This window comes from Uloborus diversus, chromosome 10 (assembly GCF_026930045.1).
Source record: "Uloborus diversus isolate 005 chromosome 10, Udiv.v.3.1, whole genome shotgun sequence".
NCBI lineage: Eukaryota > Metazoa > Arthropoda > Arachnida > Araneae > Uloboridae > Uloborus > Uloborus diversus.
In genome coordinates, this window is record NC_072740.1 from 63,226,004 (window position 1) to 63,242,978 (window position 16,975).

General features: G+C 33.3%; 1 protein-coding gene across 1 annotated transcript in view; it reads right to left on the bottom strand.

Moving 5' to 3' along the window:
• Positions 1–16,975, bottom strand: part of LOC129231028 (serine proteinase stubble-like) — a 66,558-nt gene that overhangs the window by 21,929 nt on the left and 27,654 nt on the right. The window contains exons 4-5 of the mRNA XM_054865275.1: positions 10,413–10,489; positions 3,877–3,977 (exon numbers count right to left, since the gene is read on the bottom strand). Coding sequence (XP_054721250.1) covers positions 3,877–3,977; positions 10,413–10,489 — 178 coding nt within the window. The remainder of the gene's footprint in view (positions 1–3,876; positions 3,978–10,412; positions 10,490–16,975) is intronic.

Sequence of the window (16,975 nt, forward strand, 5' to 3'; positions counted from 1 at the left end):
ATTATTTCTCTTTTACGTAGGAGAAATGACGGAGACAACTGAAATGAGAATCAGAAAGTGGAAGCGATTCTAAATACACATCGCCTGTAAACAAATTTATTTTTTAAAAATTTGTTATCAAATTATCTTTTAATGCGTTAAGTTTACTTATAAATATTTTCGGAAGCTAAGTTTGTATTTGGAGCTGACAAAAACTGATCTTTCAGTTAGAAGCCCCTCAAAGCTCTCGTTCAAATTCAAAAGAGCAAAAAGTAGAGTAATATCTATGAAGAACAATGTTAAAGGGAGGTTATAAAAAAGGTCAGCTTTTTTTTTTTTTTGGCAAGAAAAGAAGTAAATGAGCTCTGGGTTGACTTTGCAAATGAGCTCTCTTCCCCCCTTTTTTTCTGTCCTTCACTTGTTTAAATACAACAACATACCATATAAATTAAGAAGCAAATAATATATTAGACGTATTATTTGCATTTTGAGGACGCTTTTTTTTTACTTTAAATGTGCATTTTGTGAAATATTCTTGAAAAAAAAAAAAAAAAAAAAAAAAAACTAAGGTGATTTACGGATTTAGTGCTAAAGGTGCATAAGGATTAATCATCAGAATTGTAGAATCCTGACGTATGGCAAATGTTTCTGGCTAGTGCAATTATTTCATTACTTAGCGCGGATTCTTAAAACAACTTTTACTTTTCCGTCGCGTCAGGTTTTTTCGAAATCGCAAAAGTTTTGTACTAGGCAAAAAATTAGAAAACCTACGAATTTAAAATAGGCGTAAATAATGTTAGTTTAAAATAATCTATTCATTTTTTTAGCGTTCACTTTACATTAAATACAATCAAACAAGTGAAGAATTTGAGAAGATAGCGGGGAGTACATACACCTCTTAATGTTTTTCTTGTCATGGGGAATAGCAAAATATATTTTTATCAGACTTTTACGCGAGCAGCAAAGTGGTCTATGTCGATTAATGTAAGGAAATGTCAAGTGCTTTATTTAGGTCATGTAAATAAGCATGTAAATTATAATCTACAAGACTCTATCACAATCAAATCAGAAATAGTTGTTGAATATGTATAAACGTATAAGTACATACTGCTTGCTGGTGGATTAATGAGATAAAACTTTAAGGGGGTCAGTACCCTAAATACTTTCAAAAATTCGATTTTTTGATTTTGATATATTTTGAAACTCCAATTCAATACCGTTTTAATGATACAAACTTCTTGATCGTGCTCCTATTAGAAGTTAAAATAAGTTTTAAAAACGTAAACCTATTTTAATGAGGTATGATTTTCCCCTTTAAATTGCAATATCTCGAAATGGTAGGAGAGACCGGGGCAGGTTTTCGCGCGGGGCACGTTTTCGATTTGACTTTAACTCGTTAGCGAACTGGTAGAGCGAAGCACCGACCAGACTATTTGAAAGGCAGCGCCAGTAGACGAGAACTACGAGAGTTTCAGTTGGATGGCTGTTCACATCGCTGCGTAACGTCAGTTTCACTTGTTTTTATACAGGTAAGTAAATTTTGATGACCTCATTTAAACTAAAAACAAACATATACGTCTTAAGTTAAGTTTTTGTCTGTTGTAATATTTCGAAAGAGCACATTGAGGAGCTACCTGTGATGTGATAGTTTGTCCGTAAAATTCTTTTTTTGACTGTCTACGTGAAGTTAAAGGAAAAACATGGCGACGGGGCACGTTTTCGAACACCAAGCGGGGAATATTTTTGCATCGAAAACGTGCCCCGTCGCATCGAAAATATGCCCCGCCCCCTTCAATCGATACTATTTATCGATGTTTATTATATTATTTACTCTTAAATGAAGCATAAATAGTTAAATACACATGAAATGGTAAGCTTCTTATTTGACAACTTATATTTTTAAACAAAAAAAAAAAAAAACAGAAAAAAAAATCACAATCTCAATCATTCATGAGAGATATATGTTAAAGCAAAATAGGCCTAAGTGTTTATAAAATAGCATTAAACTGATATGTTCACAGAATGACTTGATTATTATGACTTGATATTGATCTGTGTGTTGGGTTTTTAGATTTGTCATGGTACGACACTACAAAAAGAAGCCTGAAAGAGGCAAGTACATCATAGAGACTATGGTAGAAGCTGATAACAAAATAAAAGAAGGAAGAAGTATAAAAAGTGTAGCGGCAGAGTTCGGATTGTACGACAGGACTTTGGCAAATTATTGTAGAATGTTAACCTGTGAAAATGTAACTGAAACTCCCTTGAGAATTGAATATTTCCCTTGAACCCAGATATCTTTACAGATTCCGACTACATGCCAGCCTATTTCACCGACAGACCTACCCCAGTGCAGGCAGAGGTGTACAGACCTATAACAGGGCAGCACGAAGAGGCTGATACTCAAGTTCTAACACAGCCAAACGTAGGTTGTCCCACCCCAGAAGAAGTGAGACCTCTGGAAAAAGCGGGTCCGAGAAAACACACCGGCAAAGGAAGAAAGAAGAGAAATTCTTCCATTGACCGACACTCCAGTCAAAGAGCAGCTTAGACTAGAGCGGCAACAAGCTAAGCAGAGAAAACAAATGAAAAATGAGAATGAAAAGAAAGATAAGAAAAATGTAAAAAAGTTTAAGAGACAAATTGGAAAACCTAACAAGCCCGAACAAAATGAAGAATTAAGTGATGAAGAGGAAGAAGACTGTGCTTGCATTTATGCTTAGACTTGTACAGTAAATCTAAGGCTAAAGAGATATGGGTAAAGTGCACTCGTTGCAAAAGATGGACCCACGAGTCTTGCATCAAAGGAAACCCTATATTCTTTGTATGCATTAATTGTGGCAGTGACGATGACGTTTAGTATTCTAAAAGTCCTACATGTATTAAAATTATTAAGTAGCCAAATTGGTGATGAGTTTTTTTAAATGTATATTTACTGAAAATCAATGAATAACCTACCTTGAAAATATTTTATTTGATTTCCTAAGTTATATTGATATAAGTGCATGCGAAAACTTGCCCCTGTCTATTAATAAGGTATGCGAAAACTTGCCCCGGTCATGGGGCACATTTTCGCACGTGACATAAGGGCACTTAAAACTATTTTTCTGTAAAACAAAGCCTAATTAATTGATGTAAGTAATTCCATGTTGTAGCCAAGGTTTCTCTGAATGGTGTAGTACAGTTTTTTCAAATTTAGGTAAATAAATAAAAAATTTAAAAAAAATTAAAAAAATGCGCGAAAACCTGCCCCGGTCTCCCCTATTTTTGAAACTAAATGTTCCTTTTTCTCAGAAACTAAATTGTGTTTGACTTTGAAATTTTTAACATCTATTCTAAACATCTAATTCCATATACTGAAGTAAATTTTTTCTCATATTCGAATTTTTTTTTTTATAGAGCTGATTTCGTGGTGCAAAATGACATTTTTTGAAAAAAAATACACTGATTTGCACATTAGATTTTTTTTAACAACCAAGCTTTCTTTCTGTAAAATTTTACTTCAGTATAGAAAAAAGAGTTTACTTAAGGTATAGAAATAAAATTGATAATTGTATCTTTAATTTTAAGAAAAAGGTACATGAACCTGTGCAAATTAACATTGATGGTATAGGGGGTACGGACTCCCCCTAAATTTTTTCAGCAGTGCAGTATAGCTTTTAACAAAGGCAACAGAACGTAAGGGTAGAAGGTGGGTACCAGAGGAAACTTTTGCAAAACAATGGTACTTTAATACCGAAAGTTTAGCCGAAAAGTTTTATCTAAATTATGTGAAAAATCTGCCTGAAGTGGGATTTCTAAAGTTAAATTTTCTGAGAACAAAAAATATTTTTTGACAGATAAAAGCTCGCTGATGTAAAAATGAAACCTTTGTGAGATAAGAAGTAAAAACGTTACCTTGCTACGCAATGTGCAGCAGTAACCACCCATTGACGGTTAATCAATGCACCTCCGCAAGAAATCTTCCTATACAAGAACGACTGCTTGACTATTGCAACCTGAAAGAAAAGCAACTCACGTAAAGCAAAGGCAGTTAGTTCATCAACAGTGATAACCATGTGAGAACACTTGATGCCACTTTTTTTTTTTAATTAGTTCAAAGTGAATTATTTCGATGATGTGAATTTCATTTAAGTTGTGTAAGAGTTGAAAATATGGCTACATTGATTAGTAGTGGGTAACAAGCTGTAATATATTTCTTTCTGTGTAATACTCAGTCAAGACATAGCAATTTTTGTTCTTACATTAGAAAGAGTTATAGTATTTTTACAGAGTAAAGCAATTTTGAAATAAGTTAAGTTTCATAATACACTTTTCTAAACTTATTATTCATGGAAGTCGGAATATTTTTATGTTTAAGTTCTGAGGATTATTTCTAATTTGAGCAACTTTTATGCGTAAAAATGAAAAAGATATTATTTGCTTACACACTTTTTCTGCAGTTAAATGAATCCAAAGCGATTTTTGTTAATTGGAACATAAAAGCTGCATTATCTTTGCCCAGTTTTTAAAAATGTATTACATTAGCGGGCCCACGTTATGTTTCTTAGGTTTTGATACTTGATTCTTATGCATTTTGAGGATTGAATCTATGAATACCAGGATTATTCTTACGCATTTAAGTTTTCTCAAAACAGTAACTCTCAGAAAAATCAAAGAATTGCCCTTCAGAATAAAATTGAAATATATTTTATTCTATTTTATTTTTTGACTAATACTACCCATTAATCTAACGTAGTGAAGAGAGAGAGAGAAAAAAAATTCAACTGAAGTAATGGGGATGTGGACCACCAACGAAGACCGCCATGAAACCCTTTCATCTAGCTGGAGGGAAAAGGACAACCAGAAAGAAAAGTTCGTTCGCTTTTCCGATTTTCTCTGTTTATTCCTTTTTTAAATTACGTATTACAAACATTTGACGGTCATTGACAGTGGGGAAATTTAATAATTAGGGTCTGGTGGGGTAAACCGAATAGTCTAGAAAAAAGATAGTAACTGTTTTATTGGCGTGCTGTTTTTGAGAGTTATTTATATCACAAGCAATGTTTTTGAGCTACTTGTTTTATTTCTCTACATTATTTTAATATGATGTGATATTGTTTTTGATTTTGTGCTTGACTCCGCCTATCAAACTAAAGTTAACTTCTCTGCATCACTTTCTCGTCCAGATTGCAACTAGTTTTAATATACATATGCTTATCTTGTTAATGAGAAAGATATTGCACCCAACCTGTTTTTATGCGGTCTTTTTTTTTTATGTGTGTTTTTTTTTTTTTTTTTTTTTTTTTGCGCGAATTGGTTTTGTGCGGTATATTTAAATTTCAATCAGATAGGGATTCAATTGACGAAATTATTTTTAAAACGACTGCGAGGTAGTATCTTCCAAGTGACGACATAGGCACTCCGATGGGAAGTCATTGTGACCTCCCAAAAATTTCCCTATTTGGGAAATTTTTTCCGACTACTCGGCAAAAATTATCACTTGGTTTATTTTGATATTACAATTTTGTAAGTTTTCGGGATTATTTTCTATGTGAGGCTTTTTTTATGCGGTCCCTATCCACCGCATAATGTTTTTTTAACTGTTGCGAAAACAACGCTTTAAAGCTACTAGTGAAGTTTCGAACAATTTTTTATGCGATTTTTTTATACGGTCCCTATCCACCGCATAAAAACAAGTTTGGGTGTACTGTGTCTAGGTAGATTGCATTTGCTTTGTTTTTTTCTTACAACAGCTAAAGAAAAGTGGGGTAAAATGATCGCAGTGTTAGACTTAGCTATTCGTGTGATCTTTATAATCACTTGATTTTGCTTATGATATGTTGGAGCTGAATAGCAAACAGAAATTTCGAATTAAATAGTGAAAAGCTGTTGTCGCATGTACGTCTGTATTCTGGTTGTCGCGATGCAACTGTGACGAAGTGAGGGGGATACAGGAAAATGGACAGTTTGTGGCGGAGAAGGAAAAAAAAAAACATTAACAAATAAACAAATTTCGGAGGAGGTATATGATTAGTTTTTTTCCTGCTCTATCGTCCAAAAAGAAAGTTTCCGGAGATTTATGGGGGAGTAGGGGGATACATCATCAAAGTTCCCCTGGCTACGCCTCTGAGCTTTGCTACTGTTCATTTACTAAGAGAAGGTACCTGGCTCCACCTTCGTCACGTGGTATCGTAAGATTCTATTTCGCTGTTTTTGGCAAAAGGCATACTCGGATCCCAGCATTTTACCGTAAATGAAGCAGTTTTCAAATCTTAAGAAAAACGAAAGTAACAGCAGACAAATGAAGCACGTGCCTTGAAGGATAATCAAAGAATTTTTCGCGCATTCAGATGAGCGCCAATGTTAAGGTTGTCTGGTTGCATGATTTGTAAGCACAGGGATGTGTTTACGGATCGTACGATGATACGTTTGTAAGGACAATGATACGTTTGTAAGGAAAACGGGATTAAAGTCCGAACACAAAAATCCGATACATTTAAGAGCGGACGCAATAAAAACTTGAAGAAAGGAAATTTTTGAATTGAAATCAAACATATTCGTTACGGATCATTTCAACAGTTAAGAGACAGACTAGTATTCCCATCTATGTTGTGAAAACCGAACCATACTGCATAAATTGAGCCACACCTAGGACGATATAACGATAAAATTGTCACAGCAAATTGCCTGACGTGGGAAATGTCAACATAACAACTTCTTGACAATGGCAAGTTTTCTTCTCATTATGGAAATGCCTATAATGAATTTCAGTTAGAGGTCCACACTTTATTACAAACAACTTTTTTTTGTAATGTTACAAACAACTTTTCCACTCCAAACTGTGATGTATTCTTTTATACAAGAATTAACCGTTTATTGATGTAAATCACGCTTGTGCTAAAAGTTTGTACATTTCTCTGTCAATTCAATAAAGAGCTGTTTTGGGCACATTTCCTCTATATTTCCTATTTTTAGTTATTTACTTTAAACATAAAACAGGTTGCACTTTTTAACTTTTAGCAGTTTACGTGTGTAATAAACTGGAACCCTGACTTTACGTTTTCATCGGATAGGTGATAAAAAAAAAAAAAAAAAAAAAAAAAAAAAAAAAACGGGGGGGGGTAACGTGAAATAAGGGGCCGAGTTAAAAATCAAACCTAAGAATTGAATCTTATCCAATGAAGTAGTAGGAAAAATGTGTAATCTCTTCATTTGTTTTTTCTTTTTAGATACGATTTCAATTATATTACGATCTGTACTAAAAAAAAGTTTGCAAGTTTTCTTTTTAGCTGGCATTCAGAAGTAAAAATAGTTTGAGAGATTTTATACTTGATCAGTTGTAGGAACATCCTCGACTATTTCCTTTCCGTCTTCACCATTATCATCGAAAGCGAGTAGTAAATCAGATATTAAAGGAATTCGTGATGTGATGAGACGATACATGCGTCACCAACTTCTGGATACACTGTATACAAGCAAGGTATTTAGTTTAGAATAAAACCCATTTCCGTTTCTTTTTGAAATTTTATAGGAGGAATTCAAAGTTTACGGTTTGAGTTGCTTTTCAAAGAAAACACAAATGTTTACCACCTAACTGGGCTGGGTGCGTTACAAATCACTTTGTAGCGCATAACAACGTCTGAAAAGTATCAAACCATGAAATTAAAAAAAAACTTTTGAAAATTGATGGATAGGGCTGGTTTTGATACTAAGCGCTTGATACACAAATTTTACAAATACTTTTCCAGACAAACAGAATGATTCTTTATACATAAGTTAACAATTTATATTTTATTGGGATAAATAACTGCACTTTTTCCACAGCTGTAATACCAAATGTGCGCTAACTAACATTGACCTGGCCCCTTACTCAGACTCTCAGTTATTCAATAAAATATTTTACGAATTCAGATCTTTTTGAGAGAAAGCTGCTGAAGCTTGTGTTTTTTTATTTTTAAATAAGCATTATTTTTACTAGGAAGGCGAGGAAAAAAGATCAACAAAACTTTTAATTTTCGAGTTGTTTTGTGCGGAAAAGTTGCGATTTTGAAATACTTAAAATAAAAAAAAAAGAAAGAAAGAGAAATCGGATAATGCGTATCTTTTGATACTGTAACGTGCCTTAATGTTCGAAACAAATGATGAATTTCCTCACTCCATTGCATTTGAAAAGAAAAAAAAAGGTTTGGTTCAGTGTTGATTTACCGCTGTAGGAGACAAAAGTTGCAACAGGTACAGCTATAAATATTTTTTTTCTACCTCGATTACCTTTCAATTTCCTTCATCCGTAAAAATTAACGAAAACTGAAATTTATTTTGATATTTTTGGTAAATTCAATACAATTAAAAAAAAAATAATAATAACAATCTGCATTGACGTTAATATGTCTACAGTTCTGGAGAATAACTTCTTTCTTATGAAATAGAATTTATAATTTAGTCTTATCTGCCCTATTTAGCTTGCTTGAAAAATGAATTTGCATTGTTTGAGAAAATTACAAAACTCGTGTCTCCTATTTGTTGCCGCTTGGGGCCATGTTAACTCTCCACACGTAAAAATGTGCTCCAAAGTATTTTTGATGTTCATGGGAGGGGGGGGGGCAACACTGCTTCAGAGCTGTTTGTTAATGCCAACTATTAAATGGCATCATTTATGTATTGGAATTTCGGTGGGAGGGATTTCTTAATATCTGACTAAACCCATGGGCGAGGAAGTTAACTTAACAAAACGAAAAATGTATTTTTGATAAGGCGCAATCCCTGAGGCTTTTTCATTATAGTGCAGTTCAACTTATAACTATCACCCTTGATAAACATCGTAATCTTGTGAAATCTTAAAACCAAAACAAGGAAAGACTATCTGTGAGGCACGAAGAGCTACGACGTGGGACTTGAAGATATCAAGAAGAGCATCTACTAGAAAGGTTAAAGTATTCCTCTCATTGAGCAAATACTTCTCAACCTTTAGAGGAATTTAGGATTTGTCTCATACAAGAAAAGTTCATAAAAGTTCAGACAAAAAAGAAGCAAAAAATTAAAAACAAAAGTTTAAATGAAAGCTACACTTTTAAAACTAGAAGTTTCTGAGAGCATTCCAGCCATTATCTATGATATTTTATTAAAAATTTCTATAAATTTGTGAGTTAACGAGGATATTAATGATGACTAAAAACCAACCTACGCTGAAAATTGACAGCAGATGAGGATTGAAATTAACATGTAACTACATAAGGACAGTATCGAAATCTATGCATATTATGTAGGAGTTTTTAAAGTGGAAAAAAATTTAAAAAGAAAAAAAAACTCACTACAAATTTTGATTAATCTGTACAAATCAAAAAGCATCAGACATATATGTTAAACTGTACGTAAGGTATTTTATAGAAAGTGTTTTAGAACTTTAATGAACCTTAATTTTAAAGACCATTTACACAACTTGTTTGGCTTACATTTCAACCTTAAAACCCATGATGCTTTAAAAAAAATAAGTTAGTTTCAAAATTCACGATATTTGAAAAAAGGCTCTTGCTTGTAAAAAATTAAAGCTTTGCGTGATTGGAAGACATACTCTCAATATTGAAAATTAGCAAACATTTTGGGAGAAACAATAATCACAAAGAAGTGTTGAAATTACTCATTTTTTAAATATTCAAGTGCTTAGTGCAATCAGAAGATTTTATACAATTTCAATAAGTGTTTTTGTAAATCTAGCAATCAAGAACCACAACTGTTCCGCACTATAGTGACTCGAAAGTAAAAATTCGTTTTCTTCATACGCTCCTTTTACGAAGGATAAAACCGAATTACCTATTCTGTTTCTCATACAGGAAGCTGGTTTCCAGGTTTATTGTTACGTATAATGAATGCCATTGCGAATCTTTAAAAGCTGACCCAAATACAAATAAGTTTTAAAATGTTTTAAAAAGGATAAAATTTTCATATATCATTTGCATTAATGGATTTTGGAAATCGAAAGATAATCTTAAAGCAGAAGAACAAGTGCATTAGACTCGCGAGGTTCAACTGCAAGAAATACTAAAAATTTATTTGTATGAATAGGGTATCTGAAAGATACGCGCGACCTTTCATGTTAGTACAGAGGCCGAGCCCGTTGGAAGGTTAAAATGACACTGTGTGTGTGTACTGTATTTGTTTTCCATTGGTAAACCTGTATAGTTTTGCAAATTTGGAAGGACTATTGGTAATTTTGAAAAGTTTTTAACTCATCCATCTGGCTGATTTACAAATGACCGTTTCCTTTTTTTTTTGAATTTCTTTTTCTGTTTTACGGTAACGTTCTCTTGCGAAAAAAATTAGAATAGGACGTATAACAATACAAATGTACAGCATTTCCAAGACAAAAAAAAAAAAAAAGGATTTTACTCAATTCGCGTAGTAGAAACATCATTATTAAAAGCTCAAAATATATAATTCAAAATGAAATACTTTACCTGCCACGGTTGTTCACCAAAGTTGGCATTTTCTCCACCAACAATCTTGCCGGATCTCATGTGAGTTCGACCACATTCTAGAACACAAATACGTACATAAATAAATACGCTTTTATTCAATGTCTTAACTTTGCTGAATTTAATTAAATCACTCAATAAATAGACCACACAACACACCACACAAATCATTTTTTTTAAAGGAAAAAACAAAATTACAAATTTTCAGTTATTCTCAATACATTCAGGTGTCTCATAAATATTCCGACAAACTTTCAGTGGAAATAAATAGCATCTAAAGGAATGATAATTGCATAAGAACCCGTAACCAGGAAAGTCAGAGGAAAATGGTAGCAGGAGGAGAACATTTGAAATTCCATTGTCATGGAAATAAGCGTATGAGATATCGTTTACAGGGTTCAGTCATAAATCACGCAGAAAATGTTATGGATCTGGGTGTCTTTATAAATCAGGACTTCAAGTTTAGTCAACAGTGCAGTATTGCTAGTAACAAAGCCAACAAAATGCTTGGGTTCATCAATAGATCTATTTCAAACAAATCTAAGAAAGTTCTTCTGCCTTTATATAGGAGTTTAGTAAGACTTCATTTGGAGTATGCTGTTCAGTTTTGGTCGCCTTATCTGAAGAAAGATATTTTTGTATTGGAAAGGGTTCAAAGAAGGGTAACTAAATTAGTAAGGGGACTGTCAGATTTAGATTATGATACCAGACTTAAAAGGCTTAACATGTATAGCCTGGAGCAAAGGAGAGTCAGAGGGGACATGATTCAGTTATTTAAATTTATCAAAATGAAAGATGTAAATGGATTAAATTTTGGCGGGGAAAGCAGGACAAAGGGTCATTGTTTTAAGCTATTTAAATCTCAGGCTAACTTGGAAATCAGGAAAAACTACTACTTTAGCAGGGTCGTGGGCACTTGGAATAGCTTACCGGAAGAGGCGGTAATGAGCAAGGGAGTGGATAGCTTTAAGAGGGCCATTGATCTTCATTGGGGACTAATTAATTGACTAGGACCAGCCTAGCTGGGCCCAGAGCCTGTTGCTGGTCGTCACATTTGTATTTGTATTTGTATTTGAAAAATTCCAATGCTCTCGTCAGTGGGAAATGTTTCTCACATTTTTTGGGCACAGTGGCGTTGGGGGCTGAACACATTTCGTAATGCCGCAAAAAATTCTAGAAGTTCCCACCGGCTGACGCCAAAGGAGCACCAGCTGCTTCATTGAAAACGTTCAAATATTTTGAGTTTCATTAATTGTAGACAGAGGCAGCGATCGGGACTGAAAAGGGGTGGGGGTGCTAATTTGACAGCTTAACTCACGTTTTTACTAAGATTTTAATGAATTTCGTACACAACAAGTTTCCCCAAAGAAACACTTAGACATGAATTAGACTTACATTATTTACCCCAAAGTATTTTGAGATGTCATAAACACTTGGTAATAATTTCATGCATCAAATATGGCTTGTTTTAGTTAAGCGATTGATTTACTAATATCTAAACAATGAATACATAAACTAAAAGTTACTGCTTGTGCTAAATAATGTTTCATCAACAGATATAGAAAGTAAAACAAATAATTATGATCTGAAAATTTTGACACTTCTGCTTCTTTTATATTTGTAGTTTTGGTTCGCAAATTGAAAAGTAAAATTATTTAATGAACCATAAAAAGTGGGAGGCGGGCGGTTGCCCCCATTGTCCCTCCCCCAATCGCCGCCACTGATTGTAGAATTCTAGTGATTAAACTTCGACCATTTGTTGTAACCCCTTAAAGGACTGTCGCATCATTTTTATAGATCCTGAGCGCACGCTTGTGCGTGGGTATGTATCCAGCGCGTCCGGGTTTAATCTACTTGACTTCTAATTTTACAACCGTTATTCCTAGAAACATACTTTCAATTGAAAAAAAATGGTCAAAATCAGAGGTAGATTTAAGTTATTCAAAGTGTGACGCAAAATAATGAAAGACTTTTATATGGCCTCCACGTCCTCTCGTAATTTTTTAGGAAAATCACCACACACACAAGTCATATTCACAAGCATAAAAGCTATACTAACACAAGCAAGTTGAAGCATTTTACCCCCAAAATTCAAAGAGATACGTATTAGAGTTCAAAATTCTAACAGAGCGTGTTGAAAATGAGATTAAAACAGATTGCTCTATCAGAAGAACACAAAAATGTTCGATAATTGAATGAAATAAGCAATGTATGTGTTGCGAATCGTGTCAATTTTAAACAACGCATTTTTGGTTAAGGTTACAGTGACAGAATTTTGAAATTTTCAAATGACAACACCCATTGTTTTGTTTCGCTAATTAATCAGCGCATTGAAAAATCACAAATAGAGTTGGGTCTATTGGCGTGTGACGAAAGTTGTTCGTCTGCTTATTCGAGCATCTGACTGAAGAAAACCTTTTTCCACACTGCTTATTAAAGATTTTTTTACCAGCAATTGACGTAACGAGATGTTCTATGATTGGTGTTTCTGCTACTGCCTTACTCTGTAAATGGGGTAAGTCAGATCTCATCTTCTCTCGCGGTGTCACTAGTCATTTATAATGCTTTTCTTTTCAAATGCTTCAATCCGGCAATTTTCGGCACTGGTCAAATGTTTCTACTCTATTTGTGGTTTTTTATACGCTAATTAATTTGCGCAATCATAAAAAGGTTAATCCATACAAAGTCGACGGATGGTTGCACAATACCCTTTTTGATTTTTTTTGAAACTCATATTCCTAAAAGCTGCATATGAAAAATGTTTGAAACAATTTTTATCTTTTCTCTTATCTTGACCTTTCACTTTTCAGAGGTTTACAAAAACCGTTTTCGTAGTCGAAAACAGGACTTTTAGACCTTTGCATTTTGGACAAAATCTATTTGAATTACATTTACGGCAGTTAATTTTACATTTTGATGTTGAAGTGCATAAGATGCCTTAAGGCTGAGTTATGTGGCTAGAACTTAATAGCAAGTTTTTCTGCCAGGTGGAGCTGTAAGCGTCTCTTGGCGACAAGCTTTCTATGTCTCTCATACTTTTAATAAAATTATAGTTGTTCCAAAAAATGTGCTGAATGTAATTGCAATTTGATTAGCAATATTTTTTATCAGTAACAAAGTATTTATATTCTTTTACAAAATCCAGTTCACCATGAAAGTGATTTTGCATTTTCTAAATCATTTTTAAAAATTTCATTACTACGGATTTTTTCTTCTTAATCACACAACCGCAACCTATTATATCCACATAACTTTATATAAATAAAACAAACTCCAAATGATTATGTCAGTGGTAAACTCGGAAACTACATAATCGATTTCATTGAATTTTTCAGTTTTTGTTAGTGTTGGGAAGGTTTATAGAGAACGTTTCGAAAAAAAATAATCAATGAATAGTTCTTTTTTTCTTAATTTAATTTTAGGGCCCAAAAGGGATCTTTCTGTGTGAACTAATCATCGAATTGTCTCGATTTCAGTTTGATTGATAAGAGTAGAAAAACTGTCTTTTTCGAAGATTTTCTGCCTAATGTCCGATGGAACAAAAGTCCATAATTAAAGAGCAATAAAGTAACAAGTATTTTAAATAAGGGAAAATTAATTTTTAATTCGAAATTTGAATCGTTACCATTTTTGCTCAAATGTGATAAATGAAATTCTTCAGCTGTTTTTAGGTTTCTCCGATAATGGGAAGAGGGGGGGGGGGCTTATTATTGATTTTTTTTGGTTACCTCACACTTTTTTTCTTTCTTTTTTTTTGTGCATAAAAAAAATAAAAAAATAAAAATAAATAAAGGCAAGAAAAAAGTTATACGCATTTAGCAAGGGAAAATCAGTTCTAAATTCGATCTTTGAAATCGTCTGCGCCAAATATTGAATTTTTTATGGAGCGAATTGCCATTTTTGCTCAGGTGTGGAAAAATAAAATTATTCAGCTGGTTTTAGCGTCTTCGATAATGGGGGGGGAGGGGTTATATTTTCTTATTTATGTATTTTTTAATTGTTATTTAACGTCTATTTATTTGTTTTTGCAGCTTTGATACAATCGCTGAAAATTATATTTTGGTTTTATAACTGAATTTTTTATTACTGTTGTATTTAATACAATTGGGATCTAAAATTAACTGTTTGAGCGGAGTTTATGAGCAGTCTTTGATGATGTGGATTTTGAGGAACTGGCGTTCTTATTCCAATGGTGAGTTTCGGAGAATACTGTCCTTATTTAAAAAGAAATATTTTGATGCTATTTCTTTCCTTTTTTTAAATCCTAATGTTTTTCCCTTTTTTTTTTTTTTAAATATAAATACTGTTATTGCTATTTCGGAAGTTTTCTTTATTCTGAATATTGTTTTTGGAATTATTTTCCCTGTCTAAGAAGAGGTTTTTAAAGCGTCGGTTGACGTTATTGGAAAACTGTTACCCTTTTTCCATTAGAGGTTTATAGAGACCGATTTCTACAGAATTATTTTTTCATTTTTGAAAGAAAAGTTTTGGGGACTATTTTTTCCATTATAATTGAATTATTTAGGAACTCATGTCTTTATTGCCCAAAGCGGGTAGGTTTTCGAGAACGCTCGAAAGTTGCAGTTTTTGGACTTATATCGCAACAATTTTAGTTTTATTTCCTAGCAGGGTTCTTGAACTTCAAAATAAGAAGAGATTTTTGTATTATTTCAAACCCAATATTTATTTATTATCAAACATTACAAATACTTGAAAAAAAAAAAAAAAAAAACGCTTTGCCCTACCAGGGGGCCCAAAGCGGGTAAGCTTAACTAATTGTGATTTGGAACATTTGCCAATCAAATATGAAGTTATAAATGATTAAAATAGTTGACTAGCTACCTGCCATTATAAAAAAATACAAAAATGTTGTACTTATCCAATTTAAAGTCAGCACATCTGTTTATAAAACATGAAGAAAAAACTGATTAAATTAATAGACTAATTTATTGCCATCCTAATATATAACTTTTTAAAGTTATACCTATTCTATTGAAATAGAAAATCTAAGTCAGCACATTTGTCAAGAAATTATATATAAATATATGATTAAGTCCTATACCCGCTTTGCCCGACTCACTTTACTCGAAGGCACGTTTTTTATTTCAATAAATATAACCTTAAATTTAAATAAAGAAAAAAAACGAAATGACCATCGTAGTTTCTAGCTCGATGGTGTCAGAATAACGTAAAATTTTTAACGGTCAAAATAATAAGCTGGTCTTCGACTAATCACAAGTTACAAAACTTCATTTTTTTAAAAAGAAATGTGTAAATTTTTTTTATATCTTAAGCCATGTTGCGCCATGCCGCTTCACTGCTGCTTCGCTGGGACTGAATAAAAATCGGGGGTGTTCGGGTAAACATGACATACGTATGCATCGCCGCTTACACACAATGGGGGGGATACGAAGGCCTACCCGCTTTGGGCCACCCTCCCCTACGCTTGCTACATTACCTTGCATAATAGTGGGTTTTGCAATAAAAATGATATCATCCTAGCAGCACTCTTGCTTAACGCTACGCATATGGATGGTGCCGCATGGATGTTGCAGTGTTCAAATATCTAAAACAAAAATGGCAAGAGAAAGTTCACAAATGGAAGCTGGAAAACCTAAATTCAAAACCAATTTTAAAGAAAAAGGATGTCTCTCCTTTATTGGAAGTTGCTTTTGAGGAAATTATATCATCTGAAATTCAAAATGGAAATTGAAAAATGTGGAATAGTTCCATAGAATCCAGAACAGGTACTGAATACTCTTACCGGCGAGAATGTTTCCAATGAAGGAGTTAGAGAAAGACTTCACAAGATGTGTAAATCAAAAATACAAGTCAGTTCTAGAAGATTTAGAACTCGAGAAAGTCAATTCTTTTAAACCAGTGATTCTCAATCTGTGGGGCGCGCCCCAGTAGGGGGGCGCGAGCGCACTCGAGGAGGGGCACAAAAAAAGCCAAGAGAAAAAACTATTAAAAAGAGTTGATTAACTGGCTTAAAGAAAAAGCAGACATACAAATGGAAAAAAAAAATGCACTTCAACATATTTCATAATTATCTTATTAAAGTAAACAACTTCTGAATCAAAACTTACTTAATAAAAACATACCAAATTAAAAAGAAATTTCGTAATTATTTGTGACTTCCTTGGGCCTGTCTTGAAGAACAAAGTTCTTTAAAGGAAGGCTTAATATTAGATACAGCTACTCTCAGTTCTGTTTCTATATTTAGCCGAGATCTATATTTTGTCTTCGAAGATGCCGCAGCAGAAAATCCAGTTTCACAAAGGTAGGATGTTGAAAATGGTAATAGAATGCGAAATGCCCTTGTTTTTAGTGCGGAAAAGGATCCTTTACTTCTAACCAAAATTCAAATTGTGATTTATTATTGAATTGACTTTTGGTTTCACCACTTGGCGTAAACTCTATGAATTTTTCTTCCTTATCAATGGAGAGTCCTTCGGGAATCTTATAAAATGGATCTCTTTCCCACTCGTAACTTGCTATCTGTTAGTCGTCAGCAAGAAAATACTTTTTAAAATTCTTTGCCA